General features: G+C 40.8%; 1 protein-coding gene across 1 annotated transcript in view; it reads right to left on the bottom strand.

Moving 5' to 3' along the window:
* The window catches only part of eif4g3a (eukaryotic translation initiation factor 4 gamma, 3a), a 53532-nt gene extending 36271 nt beyond the window's left edge, over window positions 1-17261 (bottom strand). Inside the window, 5 exon segments of the mRNA XM_008306267.1 lie at window positions 1022-1054; window positions 2627-2719; window positions 4857-5024; window positions 7817-7889; window positions 16648-17261. Of these exon segments, the coding sequence (XP_008304489.1) occupies window positions 1022-1054; window positions 2627-2719; window positions 4857-5024; window positions 7817-7889; window positions 16648-16811 (531 nt within the window). The 5' untranslated portion in view covers window positions 16812-17261.
* Window positions 17262-18243: the final 982 nt, after the last annotated feature.

Below are 18243 nucleotides of genomic sequence, written 5' to 3'. Positions count from 1 at the left end.
GGATTTAAAGAGGTGAGATATCCTTAACTGGTCAAGTAAATAATTTAGAATAATAATAATAATAACAATAATACATTTATTTTGAAGAGCGCTTTTCAAGATACTCAAAGTCGCTTTACAGGGCACAAGACAAAAACTATTTGATCTCAATCTTATCCTCTGCCTGAAGAGCAGACTAAAGACAGCGAGATCCCACAACAAGCAACATCTGGCTGTGGCTGCATGAGCGTCTGCTGATAATTATGCGTCATACACTACAAGCAGCCATAGATGCCAAATAATTTTTCACAGACATAAAGTATGTTGATTTAGTTTGATGTTATGTGTTGAACTGCTTTTGAATTCCCTAAACCTTGGGAACTCTGAGGAAAATCTCCTGCACATTGTTTTCATTATGGATGTAGACCTAGTCAAATTAAAACTGAGACTTGGCACTTTATGTTAGCATCCGTTATTTTAATTCAAACTAAATGTCTGAGGAGTAAAAGTGTGTAACTGTCTAAACACTTATTGTCTGCACAATATTCTTCAACTGATTTAGTCATACAGAATAAATTTAAAGAGTAGTTTCTACAGTGGGCACACAAATTACAACAGTGCCATGTACCATCATGTAATCACTAGAGAGGTTGATGCAGTCGCAATCCTAAGGACACATCCGGAGCAAAATCAGTCACTTGCTCAGAGCTTCATTACGCTAAAGAAAGACTAAACACCCTATTTTAAAATGAAATAAAAATCTCCACATAGCAAACATGAATAGTTCCAGAAAAAATACTGTCAAGAAACACCCGTATGCACCTGGCTGGATATCTTGATTAACTAGTCAACACAGGAACATCCCATTAAAACCTCTTTAACGGTTTCCAAGATAATCTTTCAAATCTGAAACTTTTTCTTTTTTTTTAAGGAACAGCAGAAGCCCCACAAACAGCCCTTTGCCAGCAGGGACCAGCAAACTGCTTTGATGATGATGATGCAAGAGAAGGAGCAGGAGGGGCGTTCAGCAGGGGTAAATTACCTGATGGTGGGTTGGTCGAGGGCCCGTAGCAAACTGGTGGGGGAGGGAGGAGAGGTCCAGCAAGGAGATTGAAGCAGTGATGGCAAAGCAGGGAGAAGAAAGAGCACAAGAGAGACACAGATAAAGTATAAGATGAGCGATGGAGGCCGACGGTTGAACATACAATACAAAACCACAGAGCAACAAAGCTTTAAAGACATGTGGCTTATGGTGCAGTAACCAGTCCTCAGTCAAACCGTGCATTTGCAAATAATAGCTTGCAACTGTCACTTGTTGTAGGTACTATATTTAACTGGTTAAAAGAACAACTTACACATTGGGATGAGAAATTATTGTGTAATTTACATGTTTTGAGGCACACTGAAATTAAAATACTAGAGAAAAATAGTAAATAATAATGCATATTGAATATTTTCCAGTCGTCTGACCGTACCAATGTAAACACAAAGTTTGAAACAAGACTTACTGCATGTGTAAATACACACTGACTAAGGTCTGCTTTGCCTTGTTCTCTGTTTGGAGGCTGGGCAAGAGCAAGGCAAGATTTATAAATAATGCAAACTCAATATCACATTTGGATTTTTTTTTTTTTTGTACTAAGCTTTTTTATGGTAAGAGATGTTTCACAAAAAGTATTACGTTGGTGCATATTTTTAAATTCCCTTTCTTAGGAAACTAGAGATAGCTTGATTGTACTAGAAATTTTCACAACACAAAAACTAAGTAGGAAACACACAGCAAGCCAAAATTTAACTTCTTTTTGTTTGTTTTTAAAACTTTATTTTAAAAAAAATCCAATAAATATATAACTTGCAGAAAACAGAAACCTCACAAAAACCAAATGTTTATAGAGTAACTGGCTAAACGCTGCATTCATGGAGTAGTTTCTTTTCCATGGTGCTAGACAGGCACTGCAAAGACAAAGCCTGATTTTAACCCCAAACGGTTTGTCTCCTCTGACTAATTCCATTAGACAATTAGGAGAAAAACAACAGCTCAAGGGCTTGTTTGACATTCAATTCGATGAGGTTCCCAACTCCTCATTATTTGCTCAAACAACTACCCGTCTGCATTTGGCAAAATGTGGCAAAAGTCTTTTAATTTTCTAATTCACCTCTCACAAGACCGATTTAACTATTTTCTCTGCAGCCAAATGCTACTTTTTTTCTGAGGATATGATTTTTTCCTGCTTTCTTTTACTGTCTGTGTACATAGTGCTAAATGACCACAGTGAAGCCTCCTGGGTGTGCTACAGTTTTCAGATAACAGTTACATGGCGGTAGCGATGGAAGGTATAAAATTACACCAGTGCACACTCAAGTCCTGTATGCCATCAGCAATTCTACCACCCACAATGAGCCCATAAGGAGCCTCTAAGGAGACGCTGAGGGAGAACCTCATTAAATAAATACATCCTATGTTAAAGTTCCTCGCTGCCACGATCAAGCTAAGATCAGTCAACAGCTCGAGAGCGCTTGGTGACTTCTTAACACAAGACCTCTCCTAGACTTACTCAATAAGGCTTCTGCATTCGCACTAAACCGCAAACTGTTTGGGTACTTGGGGGCAGATGTGCTGTAAATCTAGGACCAGAGGGACACTCACCGGGCGACTCTGTGGCTGTGCATTCATTGGCTGTGTCTGGGTAGAATACACTAAAGGAGCGGAGCCAGCATTTTGCCCAGGGTTGTATGGAGACTGTCAAAAGAAGAAATGGAAACATGCACAGAGAACAAGAGTTTTTTTTTGTGCTTTTTTTTCATAATGACCAGAAAATATACAACCAATCAGGCTCTAGTTATTTGATTAAGACATTTTGCGCTCTGAAGGACCTCAACGATAACACTCCATATCAATACACCAGACATCAGGGCACTAACTTACTTGGGATGTTGCCGGGAGAAAGTGTTTTCAATTGGGGTTTATGTACTGCGCAAAGATAATTGGTACCCTCAAGAACTACAAATCCTGTGTTTCCTTTTTTCTTCATCTCGTGTGCAGTGGAGCTAGGCTGAGGTGGATATAAGCACAGCTGCTTATTCTTCAAGCTGCTGGTATGGTTGTAATAATTTAAGTTTGTGCTGGCTGACAACACTATTCATAGAAGGTTGGAGAGAGACTAGAGCTGCTTTAGTGTGAGGCAGTGGGCCAATAAGCTATAACGGTAAAGAGGAACAACTAGATTCCTCGCAAGCATAGTCACATACTTCCAAAGATGCTGAGTCACCGAGTCAACATGCTTGTAAATGAGAGCAACAAGGCGGGCGCAGATACTGTGCGTCACTGTTGGCACATCTGATATTAATGGATTGACCTTTCACAGAGTTACCTGTATGTATATCTAGGTTTATTTCCCCAAACAACCCTAACCCTTGGATGTAATACATGCCCTAACCACATTATGTCAAGGGGGAATGTATTTCTTCATAAAGCTCGACCCTGATTTATGTCTGTTCTGGCCCTCTGTATTTTCTCATTTCTCCATACCATCACCATCTCATGTGTATTGATCTCATTATAGTTAGTTTCGGGAAGAGAAGGAAGCCCTAGCTAGATATCAACGATACATTTAACCCTTAGCTAAACCCAACCATCTCAAATCCAAATTAATTACTTAATCTTGCCTAAATCCAACCTAATCTCAGTCCTTCTGCCCATAACCCCGCAGGGATCCGGAATATTACACACACATCCCCTTTTAATTTATTCCCAAACCTAATTATTTATTCTATACAATGACTTTTTGCAGAGCTTCTACCCAAAGAGCATAGGTCTAAAAATTACAGGTGACTCTTTGTCAAGTGTTAAATTAATAAAGTTGCGGCTTCTGAGTTAACTTTCTTTAAGCTGTAGACTCACAGATGTGGTTTAGCACTACTACTGTCACCATCAGCTATTTCCAGCACCCAACATGAATCCAAGTACCACAAGCCTTTGTGGGCACATACAGTAGCTGGCAAGTTTGACTAAATAACAAGTAATTTTGGGAAAAAACAAAAAATATATTGGCAAAAACCTCTCACATCATGATACTGCACATACAGTGTATGTCATTAATCAACTGTGATTTAATCAAAATGTTATTCAGTTGTGGTAATGTAAGAAAGGTTCCGTCTTAAAACGCTCCTATTGTTCATGCGCGTTTCCTGCCAGTGCTCTACTTTCCTGTCTGAAGAAATCCAGGTCATAAAAGCGCGAATATGTTTGTCTATGTATGCATTAGCCCTGGACTAAAAGACTGGCAACCTAGTCATTGTTTAACTCCTGTTTGCCACATACATACTGGGCTTGTCCCTTGTGGAGCCTTATCAGAATTAAACAGGTACCATGTATAGAATACAGAAAATGCATGTTTTTTTTATAGGCAGTAGTGCACAGGAAGTGTTCTCTAAATATCCAAGACTGTTTAATCATGTATTCATCTGAATTTCATTAAAACAACACACTCATGCACATATGACTTGTTGCTGTAATAGAAAATATAGTGAAACAGAAAATGACAAACATGAAAATAAAAGATGTTTAAAAGGTGATGTAAAAAACGAACATATATGAAGACTATATGGGCTAAGATAATGAATTATTACAATAGTTTTTCAAAACCGATGCTTCCAATTTAACTTCTATACATTCAACTGAGAATTTATTATAAGAGCATTTAGCTTTTAAATATTACTGTGATACGTAAAGGTTTATGTGAAATTCTTTCATTCTACAATCATACTAAAGGGATCTGCTAAGCCCTTAAAAAAAGTTACAGAAAGAAAGAAGACAAATGGAAAGAGCAACAGTGAATGTTCAGAAAGGATGACGGCGGTCACAGTGGCAAACTCACCCCTCCGCCTGCCTCCCAGCCCTTAGGGTAGCGATATGGGGAAGCTGTGGGTACTGATACCTGAGAGAGAGCCGGGGAGTGGGCATGACCAGGCGGGGTGCCTGCCAAGTTAGGGTGTCCCTTTGTGATGTCATGAGCAGTGTAAGGAGGGCCAGCATGCCTGGGTACCTGTACGACATGAAGCAGTAACATTAGCCACAAAAAATGAAATATCACACCAAACTAGTGTAGGGGAGGAACAGCAGTGGTGAGATTCCACAGGTCATTAGTCCTCCCTCCTGCTGAGGAATTTAAATTAAGCGCTCAAGCAGCAGGATTAGCCCCTGTATGTGAGCAGAGGTGAAGACCTGTGATGTGCATGGCTGTTGAGGCCCGCTGTGGTTGGCTAAAGACTAAGTTCTGGCAGCCCGCTGTGCCAGACTATGCTGTGCAAGGATGTCTGGGCCTCATATGGCAAAACTGGGTCGAGTAATCATATTACAGTCCCACTCATCTGTGATAGATAGCAAGCACCTGATACAATAGACATCACTGAGTCATGCTAAACAAGCCTCATTGATATGGACCAGTGGAGGGTTCAGGTTGGGCACCAGCCATGAGCAATATCGGGCAAGGATGAGATATTTGATTCAGCTCTTAGTGTGTGGTGAGGCAGGCTGGGCCTTGGCTGCTGCAGCTATGGGCTGGCACCACTGCAGGTGCTGCTTGTTGCTGCAGCAGGCCTGACACACCAGGGAATGAGACAGGATACTGCAGGAAGACAGCAGTAAGCAGACACTGAGGCAGAATGGAAAGCCGGGCAAACCACCTCTCCTCATTTTATTCCCTCATAAAAATCGTAACATTCAGAGATTCGAAAGCTCCTTTAGACAGCTACTGACATTAAGATTTAAATACTTACATCTCTGAATGTGTAATATATTTAAATCTACCAGGTGCCACAGACAACAGTCTATATAGCTTCTATATAGCACGACTCTCCTCTGCATCTCTACATCTTCTCAGTGTGGCCCACTTCCCTCAGATGACCTGGGATAAAGCAACTAATCTAGCCGCTGTTGCCAGGGGAGGAGCCTGCTCTGCTTCAGGCAAGTGATTCTGAGGACATACAGCATGATGGGATGGGGGAGGGGAGGTAAGCGGCTGTATGGGGGCTGTACATGAGGACAAGGGGAAAAAAAAGAGTGACTGAGTTAACCTCACATCCACCATAAAGAACAACGGTTTCATGCCATAAGCACTGTTTATTTCCACCAGTGTCATCACTGTTGCAGCTTAACCCCCTAAAAACAAACTTACAAAGCTCAAAAAATCTCATAAAACCTCAAATGTTTTCAGTATTGTTATGTTGCAGTGGATAAACAAGCTCACAGCTGAATAGCCTATCTCCAAGCATACAGTGCCGTTCCTTGTGCACTGTGCAGCTACTCTACCTCCCACATTTCAGAAATGTTATCAGTGCTGGAAAACAGCTTTGTGGTGTCAAAAATGTGGCAATTTTAATGTATACTGTTAAGCTTGTAAAAGCCAGATATTTTAACAATTACATGCACTGAGGGAAAAACAAAAACACAGGATCCAATGTTTTACCACAAATTACCACCACAATATTAGTGTCAAACAGCTAAGTGAGAACCACAGTTCCATTCTGTGGAAGAAAAATCAATAAAATGTGATGTGAAAATAAAATCAATATTCCTATCTTTTTATTCTCTAGTAAACATTCACAAGATGTGCAACACTAAACATAGGTGTGTTTGCCTTTAATGGTGGAATTGTCACCATTCAGTATCTTACAAATCTGCTAAGCTCGATACCAAATTTATTCAGTGGCCTCCAGGTAAATGCACATATCACTTTATGAGGAGACAGGCCCAGAGCAGTGCAACAGAACACTGAGGGTCTTAACACAGCACTGCTCAACATCTAAGCCAAGATCCTTGGAGGAAAGGTGAATCCCAAGTCTAGATTGTTCTTGCCTTTAGGGAGATACAGTAGGTGTGGCTGCCCACAGAGGACGAGACAAAACCGGACTTAAAGTTCAACCAAATCTAGCTGACCAAATCACAATTTCTCCCCAAGCCCCCCTAACTCTTTTATTAACTCTCCAGGAAAGTTACAATAAAAACTAAGAATTATGGGGATAAAGATCTGATAAAGGAAATGTAAATGAACTCCTGGACAAGTCAGTGAATGGCAGAGGTCCCCTGAGGTGACACATTTTCACAGCAGGTCTTCTGAGGTCAGATCACAGCATTATGTCTTAACCAGCATGCCTTTCTACATTGGTAATTAAAAACACAAATGCATATTTACAATGCTGGTAAGGGCAATAAGAAGAAAGCATTTTATTGCTCAATGTTCAACAATGTTTGTATCACACACTGTGTTGAAAAACAGACAGACCTCTCCTACACTGAACAGCAATGTCTGTGGCACTCCAGGCATCAAAAACAGTAACAAAAACAAAACAACCTTGTATGCTGATTTTTATGGTTTGAAAACATTTACTATCAATACTGTTGTTGTATTTCATGATTATGATGGTTATAAATAATGGTCTGACAGGAGTGTCTAATCTTTACTCTATGATTGGAGACTAAATATTATCACTCCAAGTAGGATGTTTGCTGGCATCAAATAAGTAACTGTCTCTAAAATGACCAGTAATCTGAATCAAGACCTCTCTTAAAACAGTTTCATTAAAAACAAACATTTATAAAGGTAGCATTGTTTAGGATTGCAATACTTTCAGCAAAGGGGTAACTAATATTCTGGCAACTGAGTGTATGTTTTTGGTGCAGTCAGAGTCAAAGTGTGCACAATTACATGTTATAGGTATGAGTCTCATATGTGTCTATTATTTGTGTGTATGCACTGAAGCACATATACAGGTGGAAATGCACGTGTGTGTGTGTGTGTGTGTGTGTTAGAAAAGGGGGCTGCATGCAGTGACTCACGCTGTAGACTGCAGCGACTCCAGGCTGTGTGGGGAAGATTCGGTCGTCCAGTGATGGCTGAACCCGTGGAATTCTGGAAAAAAGTGCGTAAAGGAAAATTCAAAGCAATTGGACACTAAATCAAGTTTCAAGTTAGAGAAGAGTTGAATGGCTCAACAGGTAAAATTCCTGTCATGTTTTAGGTTTTCATGACAGACACATCGTTTGGCCTAAATACAGCTGATTAAACCACATGAAGAGACTTGATCTAGTGTGTTAGAAAGTTTCCCTCATTTAGCAAACACTGACGTAACTCTTCGGAAATGAATTCACTCTACACTTTTATCTTTTTATGCAATACATTCAGTTTATTCAGATCCAAAGGGCTTTCCTCAAACCCCAATGGTTCGCATAGTTTGATTTCAAGGATCCCCCGACCACAGCACCCCGCCCAAAATGCCCCATCTCTGAGAGTACACTATGTACCTTCACCGTTTTGCAAGAGTTAAAGGGAAAATCTGACATGGATTTCTGGGCTACATCAGGCAGAGGGACAGGCAGAGCAGAAGATCAGACAACTGCTCATAGCGAAGCTATAAACTGCATACAATACTAATTCTTGTCTCCTTGTGCTAATGGTAGAATAATAACAGGCCAGAGAAAAACATCAGCACGATACTTATAAGAATCTATAACACTTGAGGCTTTATTAATGCTTAGGGAACACTTTGAAGAGAGACCAGAATGGATGATAACTTTCTTTACGGCTTCTGAACCACAATAATGAGACTCACTTGAAAGACATCGCTCAGATGTTAAGGGAGACAAAAGAGGGAATGTGTCATATAGAAGAGGGAAGCCCTGTGGTTAGTAACCTGCTCAGGCAGTTGTCTGCGACAGACAGGCTCACACACTGCTGATCACATGGTTTAAGGGAAACCGAACGTCTGGCTTTCTTCCTTTCACCCAAATCACGCCTCCCTCTGCCCTAAGCCCTCTTCCTTTACTCTGCTCTTGCCTGCAGGGGCCGTCATCTCTCTTGGCCCCCCGCCAGCGCCGCTACTCGTAACTGACAATACAAGGGGGAGAGAGGAAGATAAAGAGAGAAAAGAATGATTTTAAAAGAGGGCTGTGATTCAAAATGCAGAAGCACAGCAGGAAATATTATCTGTTTCATTGCCGGGGAATTTGGAAAAACAACATGTCCACCCCCACACACACTGTACACTTACACACAGAAATTAGGAGTAATTAGAGGCTCAGTGTCTTCACAATGATATGACAGTCTAGGTGAGCAGGAGCACATAAACTGTGTGGAAGATAGTATTTACATTTTTATCTTTTTCCATGCTTTGAGCAGCAAGCAGAAGACATTTTTCACATAATTCCAATTTCAAGAAGACTGATTTCTCAATAATTCAAAGGTCACCTGTCATGATTTTTAAAGGCATTATTAACTACTTCCAAGAAATGCAGCAACCCAAGGAGTATCTTTGACATCATTTTTTTGTCTTCTGTATTATTCATAAAAACATTTTTTTTAAAAAGCAAAAATGTCAAACATTCTGATTCCAACTTTTCCAATGTGAGGATTTTCATGGCATGTTTTTAAACTTTGACAGAATCTATATTAAAAAACAAAGCTAATCATAGAATCAAGAAGGCTAAAGTCAAGCGTCAGTTTCAAAAATAGTAATTGCATGTAAATATTTCTCAACCCAGTTCTGGTGGGTGACAGACAGAGAACAAGCCAGGGTTGGGCTATCAACAGTGAGACAACCTGATCTGTCTGCTCTACATGACCACCGGCTGGCAGGGGCAACTGTAGGGACTGCAAACAGACAGACTGGCGAAACCGGGGTTCAATCTGGTAGCAACAGGTGCAATACAACCTGGAAGTCGGGGGGTTATATTTAACACTGGCAAGGGTAGGAAAAGCATATTGTAGGAACAATAAGGTAAGATGAGGCAGAAAAAGCTACTGGAAAATTTGGCAGATTTAATTTTCCTACAACAGCAGCCAAATTATAAAAGATTATTTAAATGGATCAAAGCCAGCATATAGACTTGTGTTATTTTAGAAGGAAAACACCTGCAGTCATGCAGAATGTTGTTGAGCCACAAATTACGCGGGTTGGTTAAAGGACAATATCAGCTCGCACACTTTATCATGTTTGTCATGTTGTTGGGGAAAAGTTAATAATAACCTGAAAATCTTTTCCACAGCAAACTTTTATTTAAGCAACACAGCATGAGACTTGTTGAACCAGAAAACTGATTCAGTTCTTTTTTTTCCCCTCCTTGTTCTCTATCTTTGGCTAAAAACGAAGCTGGTTTCAGAAATATTTGTAACAAAGTTTCCCTTTGATTTTGAAAACATGTTTAATTTTTGGTGACATACACCCTGGAAGGTTTCACAAAAATTAACCAGCATAAACGCACAAAGAGCCAGTCTTTCTGAAGTATTTTGTTTTGCAGCAGCAGGATTGAATGCTTCTATTAAAAATAATAAAATGCTATGATGGCAACTTGAATGTTTATGCAGTGTGTTATCCAGGTGATCATGCTGTGAAAGCAAAAAAAAATCTCCCGAGGTAGAACATCATTTATGTCAGGCTGGGGTGGCCAGGCAACCAGATGGATGCAGACACTTAGCAGTCAAGCCCTACTGCATGTATCAGGCACGACCATGAAAGTGGCTGACCACACTAATTAGACATTAGTCATTTGTTTGATCTCCATTAATTTTCTGCTTTGGGAAAGAGGGCAAGCACAATGTCAACTTTAAGGCTTACAACAGAAAATGAGAGTGTCAGTGCTGCTGAAAAATTACCTGCAACACCCAACTGATCAAAATTACAGCAATGGTAAGTGATTCACTTTTGACCCTTGCTGAGATTGAAAGGAGTGCTGTGCTCAGAGGCGAAAGGCTACATTTTCCTTAATCAAATGCACCTACAGGATGCCAGCTATTTCAACTGAAAGGCCAGTTGAAGATAACTTCCACAGACCTTCAATAACTCTGAGTTGTAAGAAAATAGGGTAGCTGCTCAAATTATTATTATTTTTTTTAAACTGAACATTTAGCGAGCCCTGTAGTCTGTTGCTGAGAGGGAAACAATTGGGTCTAAAACAAGCCCATGCTTACCTGTCTGCCCTGAGGAGATCATAAAGTAGCTCCAACCACTCCTCCCTGTCCCCTAACCCCACAGTGACCTGTAAGCCTCATTTAGGAGGGAAAAGCTGCTGAAGCTCCTGCTTCATCATTAACTTACAGTAAAGCCACTTAAGTGCTGAGTGTGTGAGACAGAGAGAAAGGGGCAGACAGAAGGAGTTACAGCCTTACAAATAGCAGGGGTGTGATCAAGAGGATGATACTGCTCAATAAACTGTAATCTGCTATTACTGAATAAATAAATGAATCAGAGCTGCAAAGTTAACAACCAAACTTATAAATAAATCACATGAAATATCCAAGAAAAAGAGACATGAGAGGGTCACACTGAGAGGAGAGTGTTGCTTTTGCTGACTTAGTTGGTCTGCTGAGAAATGCCACATCAATCAAATTGAGGCTGTCTGCACCGTGATTACACATATGCAGTTTCTTTAACATGGCAAACTGTTATTTCACATAACTGTGGTCTGCATTTCACATAGATCTTAAGGAGGCTGCTATGTGCCTTTTGAATGAAGCAGACTACCTGGAAATCTCAGTGCAGTGGGCTCAAAGTGAAGGTACAGGAAGTGAGTGGAGACGGGCCAGATGGTGCAGATACAAACCCTGCTTCTCCCTGCTGGCTCACTGGCCACTCACACACACACTCTCTCTCTCACTCACACACACACACACACACACACACACACACACACACACACAGAGTGTTGGATAAAAGCGAAGCTCACAAAGCTCTCACTGCCTGCCTGCTGTTGCTGAGGCTGCTCTTTCGCTACAGTATGAACAATGGGTGGTGGGTTGGTGGATTCAGCCCTAACAAACCAAATCTTAAGCAACAATGGTTCTGGATGCCTTTGGCACAGACTCCATTTGTTTTTATTTTAAATTAAGGGGGTAGGCAGTCAACCTGCACTTTTAAGGAGAGTCATGCAAAAAAATAAATAAATAAAGATGTAAATATGACAACAATACTACAACATGCTCTTTCCAAGACTTACAAGATAAATCCACATTCAAGTTACCACTTACTGTGGATTTCAGTAAAATCACTTAGTCATAATGGTGAGATGGACAATAAAAGGTTCATAAATAAAAGCAGACAGTTATATAATGTCTGCACAAAAGGGGTCTTCATCTATTTATTGAAGAGTCAGTCCTAACATCACTTTAAAATTTGCTGATGTTCAGTGTGTTGGTTACACTCCAAATAATGATCTAAAAACTGAGACGTTGCAAAACAAGAGATTTTTCAACAATATGTCTACATTATATATTCACTAAAGGGCAAAACTCCATTAGCAGCAAAAAAAAAACTGCACGGTTTGTTTTGTCTGTCTGAAATGCTGCCAAGGGGCATTTACAGGTGTGAAACCTACAGCCCTTACTTACAGTTACTTGGTAACCATAGTGGATAAAGCCTAGGCCTTGTCTACAGTGAAAGCGGTTTCCTTTACACACAACTACTTGAAAAAATACAATTTTTGTTTAATAGAATGTGCGATGAATTGTGCAGTCTGTGATTTCTTATTTTTCTATGAGCCAAATTATCAAGAAATGAGCAATAAATTAAGAATTTGCTGGAATACTCTGTGGCGGAAGCAGGAACACAGGCCAGCAGTCAGAAAGCAGCCAGGAATACTTTATCACCCGATTACTGCTTTATGTTTAAAACAGGAGCAGCACTGAAGATACACCACAGTACCACAAGACTGAATACTAACCCAGCTGACAAAAAAAAACACTTTCCAGGATGATTTAGACAAAATAAGCAAACGGTGTTAACAGAGGTACCCGGTTACTCATTGTGTTCGCATAAAAAGACTTCTATGTACGACAACAGAGTATGACAAGGAACAATCAGCACCAGACAGAAAAGGGACGTGATTGAAAAAGGTTACTAAACATGACTAGCATAACTAGCTGTAAATGGTAGCAATTCCCAAAACTATCGCATTTAAAAACCCTTTACAACTGCACACAAATGAAACCATCATTTGACTATCACGTATTCTAATGGCACATGCGACATGGCATTTTAAAATTTGTAAAGCAAAGCACAAATGCTTGTGCTGACACAAACATTAAGACTGTACTGTCAAAGTTGGAGCGCTACTTTCTGAGAAGTGAACATTCGAAACGTCCTCGCCCTTACAGCATCACTGTGTGGGTGGGATGGCTCTCTGAACACTGTTCACTGTAAATATTGAGTATTGTACCATTTGAAAGCAATCTGCCCATCAGAAACTGTCACTAATTACAGGATGTATTTGAAACGGTTTTGCTAGAGTAAATACGGAAAAAAAAAGGTTAAAAAAAATACAAACTTGCTTCAGATTCAAACGCTGAGTGAGAACTGACAGTGTGCAGGACGTCTTCTTCGACAGGCCACTCCCTCTGGAAAGAACAGTCCTGCATGCTGGCTCATAACAACTCAGCAGTTTATTTATAACATCCCACAGTGAGTATGCTCATGAGAATATCTTCTCATGCAGGCTGCACACACCTGTCCTGAAATACAGGACTACTGTGCTGTGTGACCTACCAGCTGGGTACATATGTTACGTAGCTATACTGCATACCTAACAGTGAGTGTGACTGCATGCCAGGCTCACTGGTTACATTAAACTTTGCAGCAGCTCTGTACTTGAAACTGCTCTCACCTTTTTGTCCAAACAAGCACACAAATGATAAGAATGGAGATTTTTTTAGAACTAGCAAAGTTGTGTGTGTGTGTGTGAGAAAAGGGAACCAGCCTTTTCAAAATGAGATGAAAGTATTATACCATGAGCATGAAAGCTGTGGGGTTGGAGGGGGTGCACAGGGAGAGGAGCTGGGGGGGCGGTGGGGGAATGGGGAGAAGCCCTCAGTTTTCCCAGCTGGGCTAGCAGTGGGGTGAGGTGAGCTGTGAGGGGATTGAAGGAAATGAGGGAGGGCTGAGGCAGGCTGGGTGACCTGGGCCTTTGTTGGCAGATGGTGGGAAGCGCCACCTTGGCCTCTCACTCTGAATGCTAAGCAGCAGTGCTATTGTCTGGCAAGTGCAGCAGCAGACGCATGCGCTGGGTGTCTCTCTGGCAACCAGGAAAAGAAACAAACCCCCCACAACACGCACACACACGCATGCACACACACACTTTACCGTCATGCCTCTCTCAACCCCCTGTGCATGTCAGGACTCCACAAACATACACAGCGACATCCTCCAATTGGGAATTCCCATACACCAGGAGTCCAGGCCAGACAGAGAGCAACATGCTCCCACACTGCTGACCTCAGAGGTCTTGGGAGTCTAAGAGGTCAGACTAGTGGCAACACTCTGAGGGGCTGTTTCCATACAGACATGAAACGTAAATGCTGTGCAATGTAGTGGAGTGGTTGCAAAAACAGGGTCCACGTACACACTGTGGGGCCCTTGCTAGTTAGATGGAGGTCCCCTGACAAATTAGCATAGTTTAGTTTAATTGTAATTTCACAAAATTGATGTTGCTACAATTTGTTCTTACTGTTAACTCCCTCCCCACTGCACAGATGGTTATGCAATGCAAGAATAAATCATACTTTATTATATAGAATGCATTCTACGTTCAATAAAATCCAGTATAATTCAACAGCACCACAAAATTCAGCCTCGGAAATTGCCTTCCTGTTGAAACAACAAGTCTTTAATGTGCATTGTTAACAACAAAACGAATATGATTAACTTTATAAAAGTAGGATATGTCTGTGGTTCAACTGTTCCATTTGGATTGAATTAAAAATAGTGTATTTTCAAAACAATGCAATATTGTCCTCCAAAGCTCCTATGTATACATGTGTAGGAATAATATCAATACAACATGTAGTGTATTGGGTGTCTTAGACTGAATCCCACTAAACAAGAATTTATATAAACTCGAGGCCCAGATAATACTGTCAGCCTGTAGTGAACCATAATCTATTATTGGCATTTAAAAAACTATGGCAACAAGAATTATTGCCATGAAATAACCAGTTGCTGTGTTATTTGGTGGACAATTACACTTGTAATAGCCACAGTGTCATCAAGAGGAGTCTGAAATTCTATAATGTCACACAACAAACAGGAGGATCAATTTAACACCAAAGTTACTAAAAAGTCAAGCAAAATGACTATGACCAAGAGCTGTGACATCTCCTACTTTAAGAGAAAAATATTCGGTTCATTTGATGCACCATTAGTCAAACAGAGAGGGTGCAGTTCTGTACTCAAATGGTAGGCACTTACTACCATACAGTTGAAAGTAGGTTAAGGAAATTTAAGTCATCTCAAACGCCTTGAGAGTCAAAGGAGGACATGGCACAAAAGCTAGAGACCACTATCTTCTGTGTTGTGTTTGGTTCACTCGTGTAACTCACAGACAACTCCAAAACATCACAACACACTGCAAGAAAGAGAGGGACTGCATACCGTCACCTGCTATAAACAGCTACCTACTGCCCCTTACAGACGTCAAAAACACAGGGCGGTTGTGATCTTGGGTGGCAGGAAATCAGGTTGAGACATCACACCTCAAAGCTAAGCCACAACAGAAGCTGTCAGATCACAAGACACATCCTTCTGCCACTGGCAGGCATTAGACATCAACTTAATCCTCTCTCTCACACTACTGACACCATGCTGTAAATAAAACAGGAGGTGACATAACCACAGTGACTTCACCCCACCAAAAGTAGGGTAGAGTGATACTGGGCCATACCTTTGTAAACTCAAAGGTAAAGCTATGTTTTGGGGGCAGTGACCGTACAAACCCACAACGTTAAGGGCTGATAGAAGTACACGGTGCAAGATGAATATTGTATAGAGACACATTTCTGAAGAACGCAGAAAACGAAAGCAAAAAAAAAACTATGTTGATGTGACAGCCGGAGAGCATGTTTAACAGATTTCTTGGATGACGACGGTTTAACAAACCTATATGTCATTAGACCCTCATGAAACTACCGAGCTAATTTTCGACCAGCTGTCATTCTGAGAGCGCAACGCTGGCACCGACAGGCCTGTCAAGGTGCACAGTAGCTCCCTTTCAACAGCTAATCTTATGTGAAATGGAAAAAGACGTGCAATTCCCACACGTCGGGCCTCGCACTGGCTAACATTAGCCCCAGTACATTATAAAGCCACAGGTCGTCACCCTGAAATGGATGAAGCTCTACGGCTCTGCGACGCTGCATCCACTGACTTGTGCACTAGCTAGCCATACCCTTAATTTAGCTAGCTGGCACAGCACATTAACTAGGCTAATGCACCTTGCTAGTCAACAACCAAAACTGAACAAAGCCGGTAACCGGTGTGGAAGCTTGCCGGTCATGGGGCTTTCCTACAGTAAATAACGCCACTGTAATATTACTATGACAAGACTATATTCATATGACAGCTATATTTAATCACAAGCGTGCGTAGAAGCAATGGAGTGGCGTCAACTCCCCAAATCAAACTGACATTTCCGTTAGCTTTGACAACCGGCTTGATAAGCTAACGTTAGCACACTTAGCTAGCTAATTGTCCCCTCCCCTCCCTGCTCCCTCCAAACGAAACCATCATCCCCACATCCAACCTCTATTATGTGTCACTAATGAAACAGCAGTGCGTGATACTGTCATAAGAAAAAGTTAAATGCATAAAATCCCAAGCAATTTCCATGTTACCCACGTCAAAGGATACTGAGGTGGCGGTACAGCGCCCGGCTGAGGAGCTGTTGGGGCTCCCGGCGGCAGAGACACGGAGGTCAGGGTAGCCCGCAGTTGGCTCGACGGAGAGGGGCCACTTCCAGGTCCGCTAACTGCGACAGCGGCGGGTTTGGGGACCACTTTCGGTGGCAAACTCATCGCAGAAAAATCAACAAATAAAAACAATACCTTAATAAATACTGATACAAACAGCGCCTAGCTTGCATACATAAAGCAAGCGTAGCAGATTCTTGAAGCAGGCCCCAAATCCCTTTAACGAAGTGGGATAACGAAGCTCGAATAGCAACACAAACGTCTTTTTTTCATGGAAAGTCGCTGTTCGGATCAGCGGTGCTATTCATGGGGACGGTGGGAGGTTTAGCCTCCCTCGCCCGTCCGGAACCTCTGCGGATCCGGCTCGGTTCGTTTCTTCAAACGAAATAATCGCCGCGATCTTCAACCTCCCTCGGCGATCTACCTTTTCTTCTCGGCAAGTATGTTTTCTATCATTTTTTTCTCACAGAGATGAGACACTTCGCCAACATGGCGTTGCGGCCGCTTCCAACAGTCCGGGCAGGACAGATGATTCGGCAATTCTCGGCCAGTTACGGAATCGCTCGGCTAATCAACTACCCTTCGATCAAACAGTCATTATTTTCTACAGAATAGACTGGACTACACAATCACATACAATCTGTCAACATGCAATAAATTAAATAGAAGGCTTAAAAAATAAAAAATAATAAAAAAAAATTTAAAAAAAACAACGTGCATTTTTTACATAATTGTTTGCTAATACTCGCATTTAAAAATATTTGAAGCTGAAATGATGATCAGCAGTGGCGATTGTTGTGACAGCTGTGGTTTTAAAAACAAAAAAACTTGAATTTCATTTAATTTTTTAAAAAAAATTTACGCGATTGGAAGTTTTTTTTTTTTTTTTATGTCAAGATGAACGTAGTTTACACCAGATTACATGTGTAATGGCCTGCTTTTATCTGGAGCACTGGTTCTCAAGCTATGGTCCTCGTACCACTGGTAGTACGTGAGCTCCCTCTTGTGGTGCACAGAGAGATCTCAAACAAAAAAAAAACAAAAAAACATGCTATCAAAATACTACAGCGGAAAAAAGGGGTTTAAAATGTTTGCAAACTTTGTATGGTGGAATTTAGGCATAAAAAAAAGATAATCTTCAATGTTCTTCTACTTTCCCCCTATAGCGTTAACAAAGTAAATCATAAATTAATACTTAGTCCCTGTACTTTTTGATCAAATCTCCTAAAAATAAATATGCCCTTAGTCTGAGGACAGACTCCTACTTCCTTTATTTGATTACATTTTTCCAACATGCAGAGTAACTGTTTTCACCATCAGTAATTTTAGCTTGATTTTTTTGTCTGTGTATAAAATACTGAACCATTCATGAATCAAAGCCAGAAGCTGTAAAAACAGAAAGCACTGTTGGATTTTTATAAACTAACCATGTGTGACACGTAGTTCTGTCTATAAAATCTACATTTAAAGTTATATTTCCTCAACATAATTTTTCATTTTAAAAAAATGTATCATAAACAAACTGTTTGATAGATTC

Source organism: Stegastes partitus, unplaced genomic scaffold, assembly GCF_000690725.1.
Source record: "Stegastes partitus isolate 25-593 unplaced genomic scaffold, Stegastes_partitus-1.0.2 Scaffold3637, whole genome shotgun sequence".
NCBI classification, from domain to species: Eukaryota; Metazoa; Chordata; class Actinopteri; family Pomacentridae; genus Stegastes; species Stegastes partitus.
Note: the sequence above shows the minus strand (reverse complement) of the source record. Positions and strands in the feature narration are given on the sequence as shown.